The sequence below is a fragment of the Nicotiana tomentosiformis genome, chromosome 6 (assembly GCF_000390325.3).
Source record: "Nicotiana tomentosiformis chromosome 6, ASM39032v3, whole genome shotgun sequence".
In the NCBI taxonomy this organism is placed as follows: domain Eukaryota; kingdom Viridiplantae; phylum Streptophyta; class Magnoliopsida; order Solanales; family Solanaceae; genus Nicotiana; species Nicotiana tomentosiformis.
The window spans coordinates 87983067-88009464 of record NC_090817.1 but is presented as its reverse complement, the minus strand read 5'-3'; the positions used below and the strand labels follow the sequence as shown (position 1 = coordinate 88009464).

The following is a 26398-nucleotide window of genomic DNA, read 5'->3' as shown; positions in this document are numbered from 1 at the left end:
ATTAAATATCAACATATGAAATATTTCTGCAATTCTATGAGCATGAATTGAGTATAAAAGCCTTTAGAAAATTCTATTTTCGAAATCGTTTTTAAACAATCGAGTCAAGACTTATTTCATATTTTTTATCGCATTCTCTCAAATCATTTGCACTACTAGCCACAGTCATAACTTAATTTCTTGGCACGTTGGACATACTCTATTTCTTCAATTCATTTATTTCATTTTCAAGCATCATTAAAGATTAGCAACAACATGGCACTTTCCCAACCCATTCTCTACCATTTTTAGCTCACAACCTTCCCACATACTTCAAGAATACATGCATGCAAGGTAAGCACCCCTATCCCCATGAACTACCTTACTAATTGCCCATTCTAGTTACCTTTCGAAATTAAGAGTTTGGTGATAGAACCTTACCTCTTAGGATGAAGACCTAGGGTGCTTCTCTTGATAATCTTCAAGGGTTTATGCAAGAATTGAAGAGTAACTTGATGAAGATCACTTTCTCCCTCTAGGACTCTCTCTCTCTCTCACTCTAAAGTATCATATTTTGCTCAAAAATGGTCTATGGGATGTGTTTTAACGAAATTGGGTCGGGTTTAAAAATCCCAAAAATGAAGCTCCGGAACAGGTTCTGCGGTCGCATATGTGACCGCATAATGGTTATGCGGTCCGTGAACCGACCGCGAAATTGGGGTGCCAGAAGTGGAAGGAAACTGACCTGGTCTGCGGTCACTATGCGGCCCGCAGACCTGTTCTGTTGTCACATAATGCACCGTAGAACGGTTCTGCGGTCGCATAGTGCACTGCAGAAACTCCCTCCGAAAAATCACAAGGCTGGATATGCGACTATAGTGCGGCCCGCAAAACAGTTATGCGGTCACATAATGGCCTTGAAATTGACATCAAGATGACTCAGAAAACTACCCCACTCTGTGACCAGTCTGCGGTTGCAGAACGTGCCACAGAAATGCCTACTTCTGCCCAATATTTTCCTTAACTCCCCAATGCACTATTCAATCCAAAATGTTTGAACCGCGGCTCGCAAGCTTCCGCGAAGAATTTCTTCTATTATTAACCTTTACGCCTGCCCCGGCATCACGGAACCCCAGTTTTTAGGAAAAGTTTCACGGGGCCTTACATAAATGCCTGCCTTGTCTCGCCACACGTGCATAATAACATTCTCACCTTGTCTCGCCACATGTGCAAACACACAGATATAGCCCGCCTTGTCATGCCACATGTGCATAATCAACAGTAATGATAGCACGACAGAAACGTCGTGCAAACACCCGAACAAAATACCCCAACAACATCACGTGCCAACAACACAACAACGCAATAGAATGGCCTTCACAACTTGTGCCCATATTCCACACCAATTCCACTAAACAGTCTCAATACCATAACCGCGCATTGCCCTTGGCTCAACAAACTGAGTACCACTGCAACAATCACAACAATACATGAGAATACGGCAAGTAATTCAACCCAAGAGCTTTACAACACGGAGAAACGGTAGAACGAGCTCACAAGGAATAAACACAATAGAGAATACTAGTCACAATAAGAATAGCTCAATAAGGGAGAAACAATACATAACAAATGATTCCACACAAATATAATTCGACAACAACGGAGATAACAAGAATCAATAATTCCAATTAAGGATGAGGCAACGAAAAAGATAATCATAACCTCAATTAAGGATAGACAATTACAGAAGAGAAGATAATAATTTCAATTAATGATAAGCAATTTGGAAAGATTAGAATGGGAATAGAAGAAGTAACAACTTCAGTTAAGGCGCGTAAGAGTCAAATAGGAAGTAAGAGTGGAGCATGAAGTAATTGATTCCAATTAAGACACGTAGGGGTGAAACTAGTATATGGGGGACTTAATCATAACAAAACAACTTTATGTTTAATGAACATAATAACCTAAGAACCCTAAAAGGTCAACTTCCCACAAGTAAGCCCGAGCACGTACTCGTCACCTCGCGTACACGGACTTTACATGATACAATTAGCACAGAAGACTCAAATCCTATAGGGTAGTTCCCCCACACAAAGTTAGGCAAGATACTTACCTCAAAGAAGATAGACCTTTACTCTAAAATGAACTTCTCGAGTGAAATGACCTCCGGATGGCTCAAATCTAGACAAAATAACTTCAAAGCATGAATAAAACCCATAAAAACCTATTCCGGATAATAAAGCTTCAATCTTTATCAAAAACTAAAAATCAATCCAAAAGTTGACCCCCGGGCCCACATCTCAGAACCCGACCAAAATTACAAAAACCGAATACCCATTCGATATCAAGTTCAACCATACCAAAATTATCAAATTCTGATACCAATTCGTCCCTCAAATTATCATTTTACATTTTGAAAGCTTTCTTCAAAATCCCCATTTTTTCTCAACTCGAAACACTAATTTAATGATAAAAAAAATATAGAATCATGGAATATAATAAATTCTAGGTGAAGAACACTTTTCCAATTGATTTACTTGAAAAACCCACAAAATCTCGCCTAAATTCGAGCTCTCTATCTCCAGTTATGATGAAAATGGCAAACCCTCGATTTTGAAATGTTTATATCTACCCAGGTAAATCCTTCTTCGCGAACACGGAAATGGCCTCGCGTTCGCGAAGCACAAAAAGCTACTGCCCAAAAATCCTCTTACGCGATCGCGAGGGCACTCTCGCGAACGCGAAGCTTTACTTGCCAGACCTTACGCGAACGCGACCTCTACTACGCGAACGCATATAACAAATTTTTTGGGGTCCCAGCTGTCTCTACTTCCTCTACGCGAACGCGATACCCTTCATGCGTTCACGATGCACCACTGCCCAGACCTTCGCTAACGTAGCTCCCACTTTGCAAATGCGAAGAACAATTCCTCACCTGCAACCGGCTCCCCTTAGCAAACGCGGAACTCCCCTCGCAAAAGCGAAGAAGGAAACCAGCAACTGAAACATCAGATTTTCTGAAATTCCAACAAGTCCAACTCTAGTCTGTTAACCACCCGAGGCCCCCGGGGCCTCAACCAAATATACCAACAAGTCCTAAAACATCATACGAAGTTAGTCGAGCCTTAAAATCACATCAAACAACGCTAAAAACACGTATTGCACTCCAATTCAAACTTAAATGAACTTCAAAACTTTGAACTTCCACAACTGATGTTGAACCCTATCAAATCATGTCCTATTGACCTCAAATTTTGCACACAAGTCATATTTGATATTACGGACCAACTACAACTTCCAGAATCAGAATCCGACCCCGATATCAAAAAGTTCACTCCCGGTCAAACTTCCCAAAATTCTAACTTTCGCCATTTCAAGCCCAATTCAGCTACGGACTTCAAAATCATAATCCGGGCACACTCCTAAGTCTAAAATCACCATACGAAGCTATTGGAACCATCCAAACTCCATTCCAGATTCGTTTATATAAAAGTCAAATTCTAGTCAACTCTTACCACTTAAGCTTCCAAAACTAGAATCCTTCTTCCAAATTGACTCCTAATCATCCGGTAACTGAACTCGAACTCGCACGCAAATCATAACACATAATACAAAGCTTCTCAAGACCTTATGCCGCCGAATGGGACATAAATTCTCAAAATGACCGGCCGGATCGTTACATGTTACATCTTTTATTGCCATGCTATCATTTTCGTAATTGCTTATCCTTAATTGAAGTTATTATTATCTTTTCCGTAATTATCTATCCTTAATTGAAGGTATTATTATCGTTTCCGTACTTGTTTATCCTTAATTGAATTTGTTGTATCTCTTCCGTAATTGCTCAACCTTAAATGAAGCTTTGGTATCCCTTTCCATTGTTGATTTATCCTTATCTGGAATCATTGATTCATGTTATCTCTCTTATCGTCGAATTGTACTTTTGTGGAATTATTGCTACACATTATCTCTTCCTTGTTGATCTATTCTTGTTGAGACCATTATTCCCTGTTGTGTCTTTCTTTGTGAGTTCGTTCTACCGTTTCTTTGTGTTTTGAAGTTCCTGAGTTAATTTACTTGTCGTATTCTCGTGTTATTATTGTTCTTGATGTTGTATTTAGTGTTGTTGAGCTGAGGGCTATGCGTGGTTATGATATTGAAACTATTTTGAGGAAATGTTGTGGCATATGGGCACATATTATGAAAGTCATTTATTGAGTTGTTATGTTTTGACACACGTGTTATTATTGGGAGGATTGTTCGGATGTCTGCACGAGGTTTCTGCCGTGCTATTGTTACTATTGATACGCATGCGGTGGTATAAGATATGGGTATTGAAACACATGCAGTGAGATAAGGTGGGCTTGATACGCGTGACTAGTAGGGGAACTACTAGAAGCCATGCGGTGTGATAAGGTGGGCTAAAACGCGGGATGCTATTTCGGGAAAAATGATTTTCAAAAATAAATGTAAATGCTCCCATGGTGATATAAGGAAAGATATTGATTCATTTTGTGTTTTGAGACTACGAGGCGGTACCTCGGTAGTGACTCTTGTTGATATTTCCCTATTCTTTTGTACTTGTCTTTGATTGTTGTTGTCCTTAGCATATTATTAATTGTCTTTCTACGTGTTGCGCTATTTGCTTAGTTCTGCGTAGCTAATATGGTTGTACTATTTGTTGTTGTCCTGCAGAATATTGAACCTAGCTTCTCTATTGGCCGTTGTTCCGGTGGTGTGGCCATCAAAGCAAAGCCTCCAACCTTAAATGACATTGGTTAATTTTACTGTTATGCCAAAAGCGTCAGATCTAGTCGTAGCTTGTTGTTTGACAACGTTTTGCATTTGCTTCCTTCGTCTGGCTGTAAAGACAAAATGTCGGCATTATCACTGCCTCTTGTTGTTGGCGTATACCTGTAAGTGGGACGTGGACAATTACTATTTTATTGTTAAATATATCTTTTGCCCTTTATTTTCTGGTGACCTAACCAGAAAGCTTTAAATTCCTTGTTGAGCCTTTGTTACCCAATCCCCTATGATGGGCGTTTGTTCCACTAATAATATTGTTGTGACTTTGTATCTACCATTTGCTTGACTTTGGTTGCTCGTCTTCCTTTACTGTTATCTCGTTTGGTTTTGTTTTGTCGTTGTTGCTCCGTTTTTAAGTTGTCTATGATTTGCAGTTATTGTAACATTTGGACAGTGATCACGTTACCAGCTGATGAGAATAACTTGTGAACTAGTAAGGCCATAACCCCTCCGATTGACCCTCCGAATTGGGCCCGAAAATAAAGAGGCGATGACGAATACATATGGAAAAGGTAAAGATGAGAACGTGACGAACCAACACTTTGGACGGCGACATTGTTGGCCACCTAGTCGCAACCAAGGCGGTTCCCGTTCTCATGCCTCCCAAAAATATATTTCAAACTATTTTCAAAAACCTTTTGCCACAAACATTTCAAAAAGTCATTTTCAGAAAACATATCTGTCACACCCCGAACCTGGGGAGGCATGGTTGACACCTGGTGGCGTGCTGACCTGAGCGAACCACTCTGTATCTCATGATCATTTGACGAAAACTAGAACATACATAGGCCGACTTGGTGAATTGGACAATTTCAGCCTTGGAAGGTTAGCCACCCTCGAGCCGAATCACTTCGATCGATATCAAGACACAGAAAGATAAGAGCTTAAAGAGAATAATAATAATAATGTATTGCTTTGGAATGTGTGTTAAATGAATTATCATATCCCCTTTATATAGTAGAGGAGTCCTACTTTAGGTACAATTTTATAAAAGGTAAAAAATCTCTTGATTTGCCGATTGCCAGTTCCTCATTGATACGTTTGTAACTATCATGGGCCAATATAGCCACAACTCGTAATGTATAACTATAAGTGGGAAAACATTGTATCAACGAGCCATTGTACTCAAAACATGATTACGCATGGGCCGTCAAGGCCACAGACATAATTTACATAATGAACCTGTGTCTACAAATCATCTAAGTATTTGACATCGAAACATGGTTGAGACAGGGCCCCAGTCTACCCATAAGTCTATAGCAAAACTCTGACACGATGATTTACAGACTCGGCTGCACTCCAAATGAAGTGGAGTCTTACCGATCCTTCGCTGAATGCTAACCTCGTCTACTATGAGGGCTCGTCAAACTGATTACCTATAACTGCATACATGAATGCAGCATCCATAACAAAAAGTACGTCAGTACAAATAATGTACCACGTATGTAAGGCAAAACTGAAACATAACGATTAGTCAACATCAATGAGAGAGGTATAAGAATCAACCTGAACCTCTACAATTCCACTGAGGGTCATGGTATGCATACTAATTATACCTATATATTTAATGCCTCTCTTTGGGACTATTATCCATATCGTAACATGACTGCCAAACTAATTAGTGGTAACTGCCCGACCGGCCGTAACACGGTGGTAAATTCCTGCCTGCCTGACCAGTCGTAGCTCGATGGTTAATGCGTAAGTGCCCAACCGGCCATAGCTCGATGGTAAATACATGACTGCCCGTAGTTCGGTGGTAAATGTGTAACTACCCAGTCGGTCATAGTTCGGTTGTACATGCATGAAGAGCCTTTTACGATCAATAGGACATCTTTATCGTATGCCTCAATAGGGACTTAGGAACATATTTAGACATGCTTTGAATTACATTTCACAGGAATGAATAATGTAGACATCCTTAACCACTGACAGTAGAACAATTTATGGAATAACTTTACATTTACGTTTTGTTAACTGGATCATGCCAAAAGAAGGAAGGATTAGCCTTAACATACCTATTAATATCCTATCCAATCCTCAAGCTAAGTTAACATGCATCTCCTGTGTCTACAAGCAATGAACAATACTATCGTCACAGTACAAATGTCATAACTTATCGCATTTGAATGACACACTTTATTCTACAATAAACAAACAGCACCTCCCCTATTTATATGACTTCCCACAAGTTACAACAATAACCAAAAATCCCAAACAACATCAATAATAATCATATTAAGCCTCCCAAACAGTCCAACAATCAACAACACACCTATGATTTTCAGAAAATTGGGCAGCACCTATATCACTTCCTTTCAATTCAAAGAAACACCAAAAATGACAAGAGAAACATCAACAACAACACATCCAAGTTACTATTTCAAAAACCAGCCGAAACCTAGCAAAAAGACCTTCCAAATTAGTCCCATACGCACAATACCTCAAACATACTTCCAACTTCAAGTTTAACATCTTTTTCTTTAACATCTAGGCTTGTTATGGCCTAAGCCTGACTCAACTCAAACAGAGGAAAGAAGAACATACCATATAGCACACAAATCCCCAATTATCAGAGCTTTATTCGTTGATATGTCTTCGTCAATCAGCCGCGAAGAGAGAAAGAGGTGAACTTTCGACTAGTTTGGATTTCTAACTCTTGAATCTACTTGTTTCATAGGTCAATCATTATGTCCATTCCAGAGGATGCCCGGGTTCTTTATACCCCCGTGGTGGTGGCCAGTTACCTTCGGTGCTTGGTGACCGAGGAGGATCAGGCCAATATGAACGAGGTGGAAGTGCTTTATTTATTCAACGAAGCCCAACATGCATTAAATCGAGTAACCTCAGATACCTCATAATAATTTCTAGTGTGTACTTAGATTATTTTGTAGATGATCGTAACTCTTCCTTCTGTGTTTGTAGGCTTCGGTACTCCACCATGAAACGTTCCTCCGATATCGGGAAGAACTGAACCAGTACGAGGCCGAGATCCGTAGGCTCGCTGAGTTAGAGGTGGCTCGGAAAGAGCATTCCGACTTGGTTGAGCAGGTAAGAAGAATTTTTGAAGTTAGTGATGACGAATCGGTCACGATGGCTAATGGTCTGAACCCGCAGGTCTAGCAGAAGATCGATAATATCGGACTGCTTCGCGAAGAGGTAGATGCGGTAAAGGCTGAGGCCGAAGAATGGAAAAAGAACATGGACCGCCTGACCTCTGAAAAGGAGACCACCCGGGCCCAACTGGCTTCGGCTAAAGTACAACTCCGAGGTATAAAGAATAAGTCCTTGGTTTAGGCCTAGAATATTGAGAAGCTCCAGTCCCAGTTGAATTCAGCTATCTCTGATCGGGAAAATTTGGCCACGGAGCTCGAAGTGGCCAAGTCAGAGGCCAAAGTAGTTAAGGCCAATGCCGATGAGATGGTGGCTATTCATAAGGCCGATGTCGAGGTTTCTTAGGTTCGAGCAAAAAACATCCCTGAGCATGCTAAATGGCAATCTCGAAGGGAGGCCCTCGAGGAAATCCATACTCGAGGTTTTGACCTATAAGCTGAGATCGAGAACGCCAAAGAGCTCGAAGCTAAGGCTAAAAGGTTGGCTTATCCCAAGGATGATAATGAATCCGAGGCTTAAGAGAGTTCGAAGGCGGGGAAGATCCTGAGGGTGAAGACGCTGCCCCCGATGAGGACCAGGCCACTTAGGCCTTTAGATGTTTTTGTTTTTTATTTTTTGCATTTTTGTTGAGGTCGTTCGGCCTTTGTAAAAAATTTCATCGGGCTGTTTGGCCATTGTAAAAATATTTTTGTAAAAATATATAAGGCATTCTTTCCCTTTCATAGCTTTTGAATTTTTCACTTTTCTTTATTATTTATATTCACAAAGATCGAAATTCCTTAGCACGAAATAATTAGGTTATGTTCGAAGATTCAAACAAACCTTGCCTTTATATTATTCTGTTTTAAGGCATTTGGGGGGTTCGGTGTTACGGGAAACTTCCTCCCAAAGTAAGTAGTTGAGATTATAGTTCACCGAGGGTAGCCTTTATAACCGATTATGAAAATTTTCTTTTCGAAGGCCTTGTTTTTATTACGGGTCTCGGATATCTCCAAGCCGTGTTAATATGGCCGTAGCCTTTTAGTTCGTGTGTCCCCTAGTGGGCTTGCTTTCCCGAGTTATCCGGGCTTGCCTAAGATAATAGTCCCCGAGTGGGGATGGCCGTGGCCTTTAAAATTCGGGGGTTGCCTAATAGGTCTTATGCCCCCGAGGTCTAATAGCTTGGACCGTTAGAGTTTATTTTCAGACGGCAGTCCCCGAGTGAGAGAGTGATTGTTCGATCTCAGGTTAAAGCGGCCCTTGGGCTCGTTACCTTTAGGGGATCGAAAGCAGGGAATTCTTTAAGAAATGTAAATAAGAAATTTTTTAAAAGACAAGATGATTGCAAGGAAGAAACTTCTCTTTATTCTTATGTAAAATAGTTATACATGCGTACATGCTTTATGCTAGGGCTCGAGCAATCTATGCGGGCACGGTTCGTTTGACCGTTTGGCCCTTACAATAAATCCTACCAATCGAGACCCTTCTATCAAGAAGTAATTTCCTTGCTAAAGTCGATATCTGAGAGTAATGCCCCCCAGTATTCGAAGTTGATCATAGAGAGAAGCTTCGGATACTGTTAATGTGATCTTCGACACCGATTTGTTATCGGTCTTTGATTCTAAGTTAGCACGATCCACTGCTACTTCATTAAAAATCTTGCCAGAAAACCCATCTGGGACAAAACCAATTCAATGAAAAAAGAGGGCAACGCGTGCTTTCAGACCTAAAACTTTGTACTGCTCCTTGTCGGTCACCTACAAGTGTTAGTCCAAAATATAAATAAAAGAAAATGAATGGGGTCATACCTTAGCAGTAATATCATTTTAGGTGAGTTATATTCCAATTGCTCGGTAGTTGTTCACCATTCATCGTTCCGAGCTTGTAGGATCCTTTTCCGATGATTTCGACGATATGATACGGTCCTTCCCAGTTCGATCCCAACTTTACCTCGCTCGGGTTTCGGGTGTTCGGTGTGACCTTTCTTAGCACTAAGTCCCTGACGTTGAAGTATCAAAGGTTGGCCCTTCAGTTGTAATATCTCTTGATCCGTTGCTTTTGGGCAGCCAACCGAACAAGGGCAGCTTCACGCCTTTCATCCAACAGTTCCATGCTCGTATTCATTGCCTCATCATTTGATTCCTTTGTTCTATATCAGAATCTGATACTTGGCTCTCCGACTTCGATCGGTATTAGAGCTTCAGCGCCATAAATCAATGAGAACGGGGTGGCCCCGGTACTGGACTTTGAGGTCATACGGTATGCCCATAGGACTTCGGGTAGGATTTCCTTCCACTTTCCTTTGGCGTCAGTTAACCTCTTTTTGAGGTTTTGGAGTATGGTTTTGTTGGTCGATTCGGCTTGTCCGTTCCCACTAGGGTGATAAGGTGTTGACAGGATCCATTTGATCTTATAATCCTCGAGAAACTTGGTCACTTTGTTGTCGATAAATTGTTTTTCGTTGTCACATACGATTTCAGATGGCATTTCCGAACTGACATATGATGTGGTCCCAAATGAAGTCGATGACTTCCTTCTCCGTAACCTTCTCGTACGCCTGTGCTTCAACCCACTTAGAAAAATAGTCAATCACAAATAATATAAATTGAGCCTTATCGGGTGCCCATGGAAGAGGGCCAACAATGTCCACTCCCCACTTCATGAACGTCCATGGTGATAAAACTGGGTGGAGCAGCTCCCCGGGTTGATAGATCATCGGAGCGTGTCTTTGTCACTCATCACATTTTTGAACGAACTCCTTTGCGTCTTTTTCCATGTCGATCCAATAATAACTGGCTCTAATTATTTTTTGAAGCAACGATTCGGTGTCCAAATGATTTCCATTGGTACTTTCGTGGATTTTCCTCAAAACATACTCAGTATCGCCTGGCCCTAGACATAGAAAGAGGGCCATCAAATGTTCTTGTGAACAAGGTTCCGTCTTCGGACAAGCTCAATTGGGCTGCCTTTGTACGCAGGGCCCTTGACTCTTTTGGATCCGAGGGCAGTTTACAGGATCTGAGATATTCTACGTACTTATTCCTCCAGTCCCAAGTTAGGCTCATCGAGTTGATCTCGGCATGGCCTTCTTCCACTACTGATCTCATAAGTTGTACGACTTCTCCCGAGTTGAACTCGTCGTCTTCGAACGATGACCCCAAGTTAGCGAGGGCATCGGCCTCGCTGTTTTGACCTTGAGGTATGTGTTGCAAAGTCCATTCTTTGAACCGGTGTAATGTCACCTGTAATTTGTCCAAGTATCTTTGCATTCGTTCCTCTCTGACCTCGAATGTTCCATTGACTTGGTTTACCACAAGGAGGGAGTCGCACTTATCTTCGATCACTTCTGCCCCCAAGCCTTTTGGCTAGTTCAAGGCCTGCAATCATGGCCTCATATTCAGCCTCGTTGTTAGTCAATTTTACATTCTTAATAGATTGTCTAATTATATTACCTATTGGTGGATACAATACGATGCCAAGTCCGGACCCTTTTGCGTTCAAGGCGTCGTCCGTGAAGAGGGTCCATATTCCCGAGGAAGTTCCTGAGTTAATCAACAACTCTCTTTCGACCTCGGGTATTAGGGTCGGTGTAAAGTTGGCCACAAAGTTTGCCAAAATTTGAGACATAATCGCGGTCCGAGGTCGATACTCATTATCGTATCCACTTATTTCTATAGCCCATTTGGCCAGTTGGCCCGAGAGTTCAGGCTTATGCATAACGTTCCTCATTGGGTAAGTAGTTACGACATATATGGGATGACATTGGAAGTACGATTTTAGCTTCCTAGAGGCGCTTAACAAAGCGAGCGCCAGTTTTTCCAGGTGAGGGTACCTAGTTTCGGCCTCACCTAAGGTTCTACTAACATAGTAAATTGGAAATTGCGTACCTTGCTCTTCCCGAACTAGGACTCCACTTACCGCTATCTCCGAGACCACCTAGTACAAGTACAGTTGTTCATCCGCCTTCGGTGTGTGAAGCAGGGGCAGGCTCGATAAATATTTTTTGAGTTCCTCCAAAGCTTGCTAGCATTCCGGGGTCCATGAAAAGTCGTTCTTCTTCTTCAACAGTGCGAAGAATCGGTGGCTTTTGTCGGATGACCTCGAAATAAATTTCCCCAGGGCGGCAATTCGCCCGGTTAACCTTTGCACGACCTTTACGTTATCCACAACCGTGATATCTTCGATGGCTTTGATCTTATCAGGATTGATCTCGATTCCCCGATTGGATACCATAAATCCGAGGAACTTACCCGACCATACTCCAAACGCACATTTTTCTGGGTTCAGCTTCATGTTGTACTGCTTCAGTATACTGAATGTTTCCTGGAAATGTCTTAAATGGTCCTCTGCTCGTAGGGATTTAACTAACATGTCGTCAATGTAACCCTCCATTGATTTTCCTATTTGTTTCTTGAACATCTGATTTACTAAGTGTTGGTATGTGGCACCAGCATTTTTTAATCCAAATGGCATTGCGTTATAACAGTACGTGCCATACTTAGTGATGAAGGAAGTTTTTTCTTGATCACCCGGGTCCATCCGTATTTGGTTGAACCCGGAATAGGCATCGAGAAAACTGAGGGTCTCGTGGTCGGTCATGGCATCGATCATACGGTCGATGTAGAGCAAAGGAAAAAAGTCTTTGGGGCATGCTTTATTCAAATCTTCATAGTCTATACACATTCTTAATTTATTCCCCTTTTTAGGGACTACCACTATGTTTGCTAACCAATCCGGGTATTTGACCTCCCGAATATACCCTATTTTAAGAAGTTTAGACACCTCATCCTTGATGAAAGCATGCTTGATCTTGGACTGGGGTCTCCTCTTTTGTTTAATCGAATGAAACTTCGGGTCTAGGCTCAGCTTCTGAGTGGTTATCTCCGGTAGGATACCTGTCATATCGAGGTGGGACCAAGTGAAACAGTATTTGTTAGTTATAAGAAATTGAATAAGCTTTTCCCTGAGCTCAGAGCTTAGCCCCGTGCCCAGGTATACCTTTCGATTGGGCAAGTTTTCTCACAATATGGCTTGTTCCAGTTCCTCGACCGTCGATTTAGTGGCGTCAAAATCTTCGGGGGATATAATCATCATCCTCGACTTCCCCTTGTTTGTCCGAATCTGCCAAAGATGGTATCAGTGATTGCTATTTTGCCCATTTTGACCACCTGGTTTGGGCCCTTCGATGTTGAAACTGTAGATGTTGGTGTCACCTCTTCAACCGTGAACATTTCTTTTGCAGCCGGTTGTTCCCCGTAGACTGCTTTAACTCCGTCAGGTGTTGGGAATTTCAATGCTTGGTGCAGCGTCGAAGGCACTGCCCTCATGTTATGGATCCATGGCCTTCCCAATAGAGCGTTGTATCTCATGTCCCCTTCGAACACATAAAATTTGGTCTCCTGGATGATCCCGACGGTGCTTACTGGTAATGTTATTTCACTTTTAGTGGTCTCACAAGCCATGTTGAATCTTTTTAGAACTCGAACTGCAGGCACGACTTGGTCTTGCAAACCGAGCTGTTCCACGACCCTTGATCGTATGATGTTGGCCGAGCTACCTGGATCAATTAACACATGTTTAACCCGAATTTTATTTACGAGTACATATATTACCAGTGCATCATTGTGGGGATGCACTATCCCTTCCGCATCTTCATCGTTGAAAGATAAAGTACCTTCCGGTACGTAGTCCCGAGTTCGTTTCTTCCGAGTGATGGATACTTTGGTGCATTTTAACATCGGCCCCTGTAGGATATCAACTCCTTTGATGATCATGTTGATGACGTGTTGAGGTTCTTCTTGTTCTGCCTGTTTGTTAGAATCCCTGTTCCTGAAATGATTTTGGCTCGGTCGCTCAAGAACTCCCGAAGGTCCCCATTGTTGAATAGACGAGCTACTTCCTCTCTCAGCAGTCGACAATCCTCTGTTCTATGACCATGAGTGCCGTGATATTTGCACATCTGGTTATGATTCCTTTGGGTTGGATCAGACAGTAGGGGTCGAGGACTTTTGGTATCTTTGATGCACCCGATAGCGGATACAATGGCGGCAGCATCAACATTAAAGTTGTATTCCGATAGCCTTGGTGCGTCTTTAGACCTGTCAAGGCCATTTTTGGTCATAAGTCCCCAACTGCTTTGACCTCGGTCGTTCCTCCTTTAGTTTCACATGGGGTTTCGCCCGGACCCGCTGCTTCTCCGATCTCCGTCATATGGTTGATACTTATCCCTATTTGGCCTCGATTCATGACCTCTCTCTCTCGATTCTGTCAAAGGTTCTGACTGGATAAACTGACCCCGAAGGGGCCCTGAGTTGATCATCTTCTACTCTGATTTTCGACTGATACCGGTTATGCACGTCGGCCCATGTAACAGCCAGATATTCTATTAAGTTCTGCTTTAGCTACTGTGAAGCCACCGAGCTTCGAATATTAAGCCCTTGAGTAAAAGCTTGAATAGCCCAATCATCAGCGACCGGTGGCAGATCCATCCATTCCATTTGAAATCGAGATACAAATTCTCTGAGCATTTCATTATCCTTTTGCCTCACTTTGAAGAGGTCCAATTTTCTGGTTTCAACCTTGATAGCCCCAGCGTGTGCTTTCATAAAAGAGTCTTCAAGCATAGCAAATGAGTCAATAGAATTAGGGGGTAAGTTGTGATACCATATCATGGCTCCCTTTGACAAGGTTTCTCCGGATTTCTTCAGTAAGACGGACTCGATCTCATCATCCTCCAAGTCGTTTCCTTTGATGGTGCATGTGTATGAAGTGACATGCTCGTTTGGGTCAGTCGTTCCGTTGTACTTAGGAATCTCAGGCATGCGGAATTTTTTGGGGATCGACTTTAGAGCCGCATTGGGAGAAAATGGTTTTTGTACGAATTTCCTGGGATCTAGGCCCTTAAATATCGGAGGTGCTCCTAGGATTTTGTCTACCCTGAAATTGTAAGTTTCCACCTTTTTGTCGTTAGCCTCGATCTTCTTCTCCCATGATTCTATCCATTTTTTCAGCTCCTCAAGCATCTTTATAATTTCGGAGCTAGCCCCCAATTCATGTTCATTTGACCTTTCTACGACCGATTCATCCCTACGGGTGACTTCCCGGGAAGGATCGGGCTCAGCCCTTCTTGGTGCGCAGCTTTAGTTCTGTAATTGAGCTATCGCCACTTGTTGAGCCTATAACATTTCGAAAATCATTCGTAGGTTGATCCCATCTCCTTCAACGTTTTGTGTGTTTCGAGTTACCGTTCGGGCTCCACCACGAACGCTATTTTCGGGGTCGGTAGGCAAATTTGCATCGATAGCCACATGCGAATTAGCGTCAATCGGATCTGCGATCGGAATTCCAATGGGATCAGCAGGTGGTATCTCGTTACCGGGCTCTATGTTGTTATTTTCACCTTGGTGACCGGACTCGTTGTCAACATGCAGAGATGTTGATAGAGAGTTTGATATTTTTGTATTTTAGCCTGGAATCAAAGACACTTCAAAGAGAAAGTGTAAAGTAGTGTGTGTTATGGAGATTTGTATCAAATAGCCACTATTATCCTTAGCCCTACGGTGGGTGCCAAACTATTTACCCTCAAAATCGGATAACAATCAAATTTATAAGTGGTTTTAAAGATACGTAGATTAATTTGACACAAAGTGATAGATCGAACTATAAGCAAAGAAAATAATAATAAAGTAAATTCAAACCGTGTGACTTGAACAGTTATAGCTTTGAGAAATAGACCTCACTCAAACTGAATATGATCCAAATAATGTCAAATACAGAAGAACAGTATCTTGCAGAAATAAAATAATATTATAATACTTTTGGGATGCGTGTTACCATGCCCATTACAAAGAATCAGACCCCCTGTATATAGTAGGGGAGTCATGCTTTAGGTACAATTCTATAAAAGGTAAGAAATCTCGTGATTTGCTAATTAATCGGTCTCTTGTTGATACGTGCCGAGATTTCTGCCGTGATATCCGACCGGTTGCGGATACTTCGACCTTCCGTTATTGGGTCCGATAATCTTTCTTCGAGCTTGTTCGGAATCGGGATCGATTCCGGAGTCACATGCTCGAAGATCTTGAAGACGTATGTTCTGACTTCGTTCTTTGGTTCGATGGAACCTGGGGACGATATTCAATGCATCATGTTTCGGTTCCGATCTGTCATGAAATAGATGAGCCCGGTTTCGACCGTATACAGTAACCCACCCCAAGACCCAATCCAGGAATGACTCCACCTTGACCACCATCATCGCCATTTTCTTCACTCCTCCCATCTTCCCCTACCAATCTTCTATTCTTCGTTCTCCTCAACCTCTTCTATCAGAGAAACATCTCAAGCATAAAAATCCACCAGTCAACATAGTTTCTCGCAAGATGAGCAGTGGCCGAAACTCTAAAGGAAAGCAAAAAAGCTGACTAAGCTACCACCAAAGTCGAAATCATGATTAAAAATATTCTTAAATAAAATCCTAGTCCCTCCGTCCATCTTTAAAAAAATACTCTTTTATGTGTTTTGTGTGTGTATTTCTTTTTCCTTTTTTTTTTTTGAGTTCTATAAAACAAAATGCATTTACAGAGAAAGAGGTCTTGGGTGTATCCTATGTGTATTTATGATTTGTTTAGTGATTGTTGTTTTTTTTTTTTTGGAGGAAACGAAAATTAGAGTACATAAAATAAAAATTTTCCGACAAAATTTTAATTTTTTAATCTAGTTCTCTGATAATTATCCATATTGAAGGTGATGAGAGGTCTAAAATTTTAATCTAGTTGCTAGATGAAAGAGAATAGATTGGGAAAGAGAGAATAAAGTAGTCGACGGTGGAGGTGATGGTGGTCACGGTAGAGGCGGGCGGCAGGTGTTTAATAACTTCTTGAATCGGGTTTTTGGGTGGATTATTAATTTGGGTATTAAGATTTAAAGTGATTCTTTAAAAAATGAGTTGCGGGTTAAGATGAAGCCACGTGTAGGAGGAAGGCTGTGGTACAGGGTTTGTTAGACGGGAGGGTAGATGTGGGTAAATGGTTAACTGCAAGCCAGGGCGGATCTATGTAGGGGAAAGGGGGTGGTACGCCACCTGGTCGCTCTAATAGAATTATATGTATGCACTAGTATTTCACGCAGGAACGTACATAAAAAGAATTTGGCACCCCAAGTAGCAATGAGACTGTAGGTGCCATGGTCAGAGTACTGACTTACCGATTCGAGGCCCAAGTTGAAACTAGTTTTTCTCAATGCAATTACATTTAACTTTTCCTCCACTTGTTCCTTTTCTCCATTCTATTTTCTTTTTTTCTCTTTTTCTGAAAATTAAATTTGCTTCTGTTTTCATTTTCTACATCTCAAAATTTTATTTTAATATGACTTAATTATTATTGTAATCCAGTTAATATTATTTTTTCCTTGGTTTCAAATAAATGACCAAGTATTTTTCCTCAATGCAATTCAATATTACTTTTCCTCTACTTGTTCCCTTTTCCATTCTCTTTTTCTTATTTTCTTCATCTTTATATTTTCTCTCTTTACACAACCCTATTTTTTTTAATTATTTATTTAAATTATAAAATTTGATTTTGTTTCTGTTTGCTTTTTTACATCTCAAAACTTCTACTTGAATATAATTTTAATTATTATTTTTATCCATCTACTGTTATTTTTCCCTTGATTTCAAATATATGACTCAATATTCTTTATTTGATTATCACGTATTTATTTATGCACCAAGAATCTTATAAAGCGAACCGAACTAATTTAAAATGGGTTGAACCGAACCAAATTAAGCAGAGCGAACCGATCAAATGTACACCCTATTTAACCTCCTCCACTAGTGATAAGTTTACATTAAATACAGTGGCGCCCGTAACCATCAAATCCTGAATCCGCCTCTGACTGTAAGGGTAAAAAGTATCGAATAGTATTATGGAGACTATATATAACTAATACTCCCTTTGTTTAAAAAAGATTGACACTATTTTCTTATTATTCCATTTCAAAAAGATTAGCACTTTTTAATATTTCCATAATACGAAGTATTTATAACCACAAAAATGTTGTGAATGGGGCACAAGTTTCATAAGTTTTACAGCCGCATAAATGCTATGACTTATTTAAGGCCATATATCTCAAAAATCTTCCCTTGTTTATTAAAATTTGTGTCAAGTCAAATTAGGATAATCTTTTTTCCCGCGGGAGTATATCATAGTACAAGGCAAATATAGCCCTTTTCCGTTTTCTTCTTGCACCTACTTAGATATATAATACTATTACTTTTAAATTCGACTCAAAAGTAAATCTTATGACACAATGGTGGAGCAACGAAATTGACACCATTTTGGTGGAAGTGATCCTCCTTGTCAACAATTTACAATAGACATGAGAAATTAAAGTTGTCAGCAAATTTTGACATAAATGGATTCTAAGCATTGCACATTGACTAATGATTATCCTCCTTATGGGTCTGCCCACCGTCTTTGCGCAACTCATGCTCATGCTTTTTAGAGATTGGCAAATCATGCTCATCTATCACATACCAGTACTTCCGATCGAAGTACCAATCACCAAATGCCTTTGGTAGACTCTGTATATAAAACATACACTTGACAAGTCATTAACATATAGAAATGTTCTTCGATTTTTTTTCTTTTCTTATTATAACACAATAAACTAATAACCATAGCATGAATATAAATCTATGAACTGAACAACCGAATTTAAAGACATTATGAAATACATTATTCTACATAAACCTAAAGGTGTAGTAAGTAGTAGTCAAAAAGAATTAAAAGTTAATTAATGCCCAAACATAAATTGTAAATAAATTATCTCTTACCAGGTTATTTATCATAGTGGCGTTTTCAGGAGACCACCTTATCAGTAGCGATGTATGATGATTTACTGAGTCAATGAAAACACCTCTCAGTTTAGGATTGTTTGGTTTGGGCAGAGTACTTAAGAATTCCGACCTAAATTCTGAAATAAACAATCCAAAAACGTTAGAAATGTAATGAATTTTTGTCGTTGGTAGTGATATGATAATTAATTAGCTCATTTAATAGTAAAAGAACTAAATCATTGTTTAGCTCATTTAATTTGTTCTAATTACCTCTGAAGGCTTTGTTCTGACTTGCAGTGCATGTCCCATTTTCAATGACGTCGTGTAAATGAGGTTCTACAGTAGTGTTAATCTGCAGCAGTTCATTTAGAAGATATGCAGTAAGTGGCAAACAGAAAAAATCTAAATAGTTTACCACATAATAGAATATGATAGAGCGAGTTTGTCTACAAATAAACTTCTTGACATCTTTCAAAAAATATGTTAGTGTAAGTGATTCCACATTTTATGCAAAAAAAAAATAATAATAATAATTTTATTTTGTTATCTGAAGAAGTGGAATGAGGGTGTACTTGTAAAAAGTTCTTCCACGTATCAAAATATCGTAAATCTTCAACAAGAAAAAAAGAAAGGAAATTGGCTATCCAAACATGTTTAAATTTTCAAGAAATACTCGGAGCTTCTTTTTAGTCAATTGCACAGCATAAACAAAATGATAACAATTGATAAACATCTAATTACCTGAAATATGTCAAATGCTGACATCGCAATGAAAAGTGGTGTCTTGATATTTTGTTGCATGCTTTCAGGGAAGAAGCACTGTAGTCACGAATTGGAGTTTGTATGCTTATAATTAGTAGTTTAATGACAAAAGATTCAAACAACAATATATTGAATTTGGGAAGTAGGTAATTGTACCAATAGCGGTTTCATTTTTGAAGTGCATGATTTGGGTAACGTCTTGGCAGATCCCTGCAACTCGTGATAGGTTTAGATAGCACTAACCCCATGTATATATAACAAAAAAGAATTGACTAACTCTTGACTCCTCTTTTAAGTAAGTAATTGATATCATGGAACTTCTGACATGAAATGTTTTTGTTACTCCCTCTTTTTCATTTAATATAATACTCTTTCGCTTACTCTATTCAAGAAAGAATAATACCTTATTATATTTTGAAACGTTTATTTTTAAATTTTTTGTTTTACGCTTAACGATATCGTCCTATTGTTATATAAATATCATGGCAAGTTTTCGACCACTAATACTAAGGATGTTTTTGGAATAGGCCAAGAATCTTTTGTTTCATTAAAATTATGTTCGGTGAAACAACACTATATCATATCATATATATATATATATATATATATATATATATATATATATATACTATATTATAAGTGTGAAAACCTAAAGGAAAAGTAAAAAGACCAAAATGCCCATTAAAAGTTGATCAGTCAAATATTACTCCCATATATAATGTAATCGTATACATAAATGTAATTATATATTTATATTTTCTTTCATCTTCCATGTTAATAGCCTTTCTATACTTCTTACATTTGTTACAACATTATAATGTTTCTTAGTTATCATTGATTGTTTGTATCTTTCATCTTCCGCTATAATAATTTTCTTGCACAACCTTTCACAACATTATATTCTATAGAAGTGCATAATAAGGTGCAGAGGCGGATGTAGTGTATTGATTACGGGTTCAACTGAACTCATAACTTTCGACGCGGAGTAAAAATTTGTATGTAAAAATTTATTAAAATTACAAAAATAGTAGATATGAACCCATAACTTTAAATATTGAACTCATAAGATTTAAATCCCGGATCCGCCTCTGATAAGGTGTTTAAACATTTAAATATAGTAAAGTAAAATAACATGCATCAAAGAAAGGTAGCCTTCTCCTCGAAAATAATATTTTTAGTGGTTCTTTTCATTACCAAGCTACTCATATTCTATCAGCGAGACAGCGACATGAGGGTTGTTTGCAATTTTCTCTTATGTCTTCTCATATTTCAAGTAAGTGTCACTTTCTCTTTTTAATATAAATATATTTTAAATTCTTCTCCGAGTCAGTATCCCATCGAGATCTATATCTATGGTTATAAAGTGCCGGTTATTTTATATTTCATATTAATTTTTCTTTGTTACTTTCTACGAGTATTCATGGAACTACATAATTATATTCTTTTTCTGAAAGATAACATCATTCATGTTAGATCTGGTAACTACAATAGATAAATGGTGATATTTAAATTAAAGTTTACTGTACAATTTTTTTTTGGAGATATAGAATAATCCATGTTAGAACCGGTAATTACAATAATTGGTGATATTCAAATTTATAGTCTACTCTAATTTGAGGTCATATTACTACGACAATATTTACTTAACAAATTGTATTTTCTCTTTTTGTCAGTTATTGGAATATTTTCCAAGTAAAATATATTAATGCGAAAAAAAAACATGTAAAAAAGTCCCTAGCATGATGCGCTAATATGAAAAATTTCCAGGACCTTTAAACAATAATCTTTTATTCAATAGGTTGAGTATTCATCAAATTGAGCTTATAATTTTTTTGTTTTAGTTTTGTTAATACTCATTATACACATACATTAATATATTATCTATATGATTTTAAAATAAATTATTCTAATTTATATGAGACGCGCGTGTACAAAAATTAGTAAAATGAAAATAAAGGTATTATTTAGTAACTTATATTAAACTAAAATAAATTAGGAGAGGAGGATAAGAAGGGAATAAGAATTTACATGTAAAGTAACAAGTGTGTTGTATATATCTTCGAAGCCTCTTGCTTGCTTTTGATTCTTCCTATTAAAAAGAGATAATTCAAAAGTTATATTGCAATTGAAAACTTGTACGATTTTGTAATAGACGATAATGTACGGTCTTTGAAAGTCTTACGCATGGATAAAATAACCAGCATCAACAAAGCATTTCACTCTAGGAGTATTTGGCAGTAGACTGCGGAAACGATCACAATATAGCATTGCTGGATATCCTCCGGCTGAACTTCCGGCAAGAATAGCCTACAATCGTTAATTTCACCAAAGAAATCTAATTAGTATACTTAATTAATTATTTCAACTACAACATAGAATTTACATACATTCTTGGCATTCTTTAATCCTTTTGCCAACACATCCTCCATTACTGCTTCAAAAATTCTTGCTCCTCTGAAGTGAAGATTAGTTGCCTAAACAAAATACAATATGATTAAATTCCATGTTCTCTTGTAATTAAGGAGTGTTAATTTCTTTTCTAGTAGATATTCAACAGATCGATAATTAAACATTTTAAAATTGTAATTTGAAATTATGACTTGAAAAGAGCATTACAGGATCAACGTATTCGACATCTCCAGTGAACGCTCCACCATCACAATATCTAACAAGCACTTTGTTCCAGTTGTAGAAATCTGCATATTTTACCTCAATTAGTAACAAGATATGTAAAACTAGAAATATTCACTTTAGTTACTGTTTACACAAACAATTTTTCTTTATAAATTCAGAAGGAGATGTTGATAGTATAATCCAAGAAAACCTGGATTTGCACTCTGATTCTTGCTATAAATTCCTTGAAATGTGTATGGCCCCATAGTAGTTGTAGAACCCACTTTATTGTCCCGGCTACGATCCTTGCATGCTTCGACGCTTGTGCACCATGCTCCTCCCTAATTAAGAAAATCATGAAAATTTCCAAAAAGGGGGAAAATCTGAAAATATTACAAGGTAAAAATTTTCAAATATTTAAACAATATTCCTGCACAAGTCCAAAAATATAAGTTGAATTACACATGTATATGTTATACATGACTTACCGAAAGTTGTACAAACCAATTTTCAACTCCTTCCCCAAATCCTGGTTCAAAATGGTATGCTGGAGGTGATCCATCCAGGCATACTGGCAATAAATAAGGCCAAAAACACTCTTTCAATTTTCGATTTCCCAATTTAGATTTTGATTTGTATATAAGTTAAGAAAATAACCTGCTCCTTTTGACACCGCGTTCTTAACAATTGTTTTCTTCACTTCGTAGAAATCCAAGTCTGTTGCACTTTCAGTTTTGATGATGGCCAAAGAACAAACAATTAAGCAAAAAAGTTGAAGAGATCTTGTCGCCATCACCATCCTGTAAAACTTATAAAGGATGTAACAGTTTGTATGAAGAAAACAACTTTTCTGAACATATATATATATTGTAAATATGCTGCAAAAGAGGTATTGACCCTAACAAATCAATTTTGAAACGATCTATATATACTTCCATTAGGGAGCTAGAAAGTGGAGTACCGGAAAATTAGGCATTGTAAAGGGACTAACCGCTTGTTTTTTTTTCTTCACTTTGGACCTCAAGATATATTTTTGAGGCCTATCATTTATCTATATTATTATTGTTATTAGCTTTAGAATAATTGCGTTGCACGTGTTAATAAACTAAAAATTTACACACAAAAAGAATAAATTATGTCGGGCATTAAAATTGATGTGATATTCATTTAAATGACAACAATAATATTATTATATTGACTCGTTTGTTGAATTTAAAATAATTTAATATCTTTTAAACTCGCAACAATGAACAATTTAGTTGTAACGACCCGACCGATCGTTTTGCTTTCTAGATCCCTATTCCCCTAAATAAGACTTTCCGTATGTGCTTTTACTATTTTGTGACTTGCGTGGACGGTTAGTTCGGGTTTGGAAGGATTCGGGTAGAAATCGGAACACTTAATTCCTTAACATTGGCTTTAAAGGGTTAAATTTGACTTGGGTCAGCATTTCTAGTAAATGACTTCAAAACCGGGATTTGACAGTTCCAATAGGTTCGTATGATGATTTTGGACTTGGGTGTGTGTTCGGATCGGATTTTGGATGACTCAGGAGCGTTTCAGCGCCCAAAGTTGAAAGTTGGCTTATTGAAGGTTTTAAAGTTCTTTAAATTTAGTTTGGAGTAGTTTTTGGTGTTATCGAGGTCCGTTTGGGATTCCGAGCCCGAGAATAGGTTCGTATGATGATTTAAGACTTGCACGCAAAATTTGCTGTCATTTCGAGTAGTTTAAGTACGATTCGACACGTTCGGGGCAAGTTGGAGGAACTTGAAGTTCATAAGTTGATTCGATTTGGTTTGGGATGTGATACTTAGTTTTTGTATTATTTTTCGTGTTGCGTGAGGTCGAGCAAGTCCGGTTTATGATTTCGAACTTGTTAGTATATTTGGACGAGGCTTCGGGGGCTCGGATGCCATTCAGACGATGCGCGAAAGTCGTTTGGACTTGGAGAAAATGACTGAAGCAGCAGAGCTTCTAGTGTAATCACACCTGCGAGGGGCTAGCCTAAGTGCGAGCTCAGAGAAGTGAGCCAACAACCGCAGAAGCGGCCTGGCGTGGGCTGCCCAGGGATCGTAGAAGCGAAGCAAGGACCGCACCTGTGAAAGCGCATGTGCGAAGATGGCAACCGCAGAAGCGAGCAAGGCCGCAAGTGCGGCACGTGCGCCACAGACGCGGGCTTGCATAAGCGGGCCACTGTCCGCAGATACGGAAATAGGCCAGCTGAGGGAAAGCCGCATCTGCGATGCTTTTTCCTCAGATATGAAGCCACAAAAGCGGCCGATTCTCCACCAAAGCGGAAATCGCTAGAGGCAGAAGGGTCCATTTAATACGGGACTTAGGCCATTTTGGCTCATTTATTTCACTTCATAGGCAATTTTGGAGTTTCTTAGAGAGGGATTTTCACCTAGCTATTGAAGGTACGTAATTTCTATCCAATGTAAGTTAAATACATAGATTATGGATAGATTTTAACATGAAAAATTATGAAAATTATGGGTTTAGTTGAAAAACCTAGATTTTGATTATAAAAAATGGGATTTAACCACGAAAATATCACGACCCAAAATCCAACTAGTTGTGATGGCACCTAACCCAACCCACTAGATAAGCCAACTTTCAATTATCCAAAGCAATTTAAGTGAATAAAGATCTTAATCTTATACAATCCCCAAGAACTGGTAGTACAAATCATGAGCTTCTAAGAATAGAGTATACAAAGCGGAAATGAAATAAATACATAGTCTGTTTGAATAATACATAAACAGAGCTTTTATAAATCTAAGGCTACCCTGAACAAGAGACAGCTACAATAGGAACGTAGGTACATCTTCAAATCCCGCAACCATCGAGCACAACAACAACAACAGCCAACATCTGCACGCAATGTGCAGAAGTATAGTATTAGTACAATCGACCCCATGTACTGAGTAAGTAACAAACCTAGCCATAGGTTGAAAGTAGTGACGAGCTTCTACCAAGTTCGGGTCCATAACCAACAGTCCACAACAGTCCATAACAACATAAAGCAAAAAATACCAAAAGTAACTCAGAGATAAAATGCTCAGCCAAATCATGATTTCAAAAATAATAGTTTTTCCTTTCAAATACATCAGTGAAAACCCAAATCGTTTGCCGAAGTTGCCAAAAATATGAATAGTGTGAAAATAATAATTTCTCCCAAAATATTTTCAATAATTAATAAGATGTTTCATTTTCCTTACGGATAACCCGTGTAAAACAAATGCATCACTATGCCCATCTGTAGAAATGTGTGAGAAATCATGAATGATGTGATGTTGTACAGCATGAGAAAAATACATCTCTATGCCTGTATGTCATGTGGGCATGCCAATACGATGCAACTCAGTGATAAAATCATAAACATCCCCTCGGGCAGAACATCACTCATATACAGCCCCTCGGGCAAACCTCACAGTCACTCATGCCTCTCGGGCATACCTCACCATCACTCATGCCACTCGAGCATACCTCACAATCACTCAACACTCGGCACTCGGCACTCACACTCATTAGGTACCTGCGCTAATTGGGGGTGTGTACAGACTCCGGAGGGGCTCCTTCAGCCCAAGCGCTATAATCTGCACGGACAACTCACGTGCTATAATAATAAAGTATATAAAGCATGCTGCAGGCGGGCAACCCCGATCCACATAATAATCCTCACAATCAGGCCCTCAGCCTCACTCAGTCATCAATCTCTCCAGTCTCTCGGGCTCACAATGTCATAAAAATAGCCCAAAAATGATGATATGATGTATCAATAAATAACAATAGAGACTGAGATATGATATGCAATAAAATGAATATGACTGAGTATGAATTTTTAATTTAAAACAAATAATACACAGCAATATGACCTTTGTGGGTCCCAATAATACTGGCACATAGCCTCAACATGATTTTTAATATGCTTTTCAGCTCAATTTCTTTAACTCATAAAACCGCATGGAAAATGCCAAAATCATTTAACTACAAAATTCCACATAAACAATTATGTCACAATTTCTATAGTGCACGCCCACACGCCCGTCACCTAGCATGTGCGTCACTTCCCAACAATTTACGAAATACATATATTCAGTGTTCATACCCTCAACTCCAAGATTAGAAGAGTTACTTACCTCGAACAAGCCGAATCCAATGTCGAGCAAGCTAAACAATGCTCCAGAAATCCCATTATGCGTGTATCAACTCCCGAACGGCTCGAATCTACCATAGTTAATTTGATTCAGTCCACACAATTTATAGGAATTAATTCCATATCAAAATTCTAATATTTTCCACAAAATC

General features: G+C 38.9%; 1 protein-coding gene across 2 annotated transcripts; it reads right to left on the bottom strand.

Annotated features, from left to right (window-relative positions):
* Positions 1 to 18000: 18000 nt before the first annotated feature.
* LOC104112234 (pectin acetylesterase 7-like) lies at positions 18001 to 23000 on the bottom strand. Of its 2 annotated transcripts, XM_070177544.1 has the most exons (12): positions 22745 to 23000; positions 22576 to 22658; positions 22299 to 22428; positions 22091 to 22170; positions 21862 to 21948; positions 21657 to 21781; positions 21503 to 21563; positions 19631 to 19684; positions 19454 to 19531; positions 18983 to 19064; positions 18710 to 18849; positions 18001 to 18457 (listed from the first exon to the last, which is right to left on the bottom strand). In XM_070177544.1, the coding sequence occupies exons 1-12, from the start codon at positions 22884 to 22886 to the stop codon at positions 18314 to 18316; spliced, it is 1206 nt and encodes a 401-aa protein (XP_070033645.1). In that variant the 5' UTR covers positions 22887 to 23000; the 3' UTR covers positions 18001 to 18313. The 2 variants fall into 2 exon arrangements, with proteins under 2 accessions (XP_070033645.1, XP_070033646.1); XM_070177545.1 differs by lacking the exon at positions 22745 to 23000 and having other exon boundaries at positions 22299 to 22470.
* Positions 23001 to 26398: the final 3398 nt, after the last annotated feature.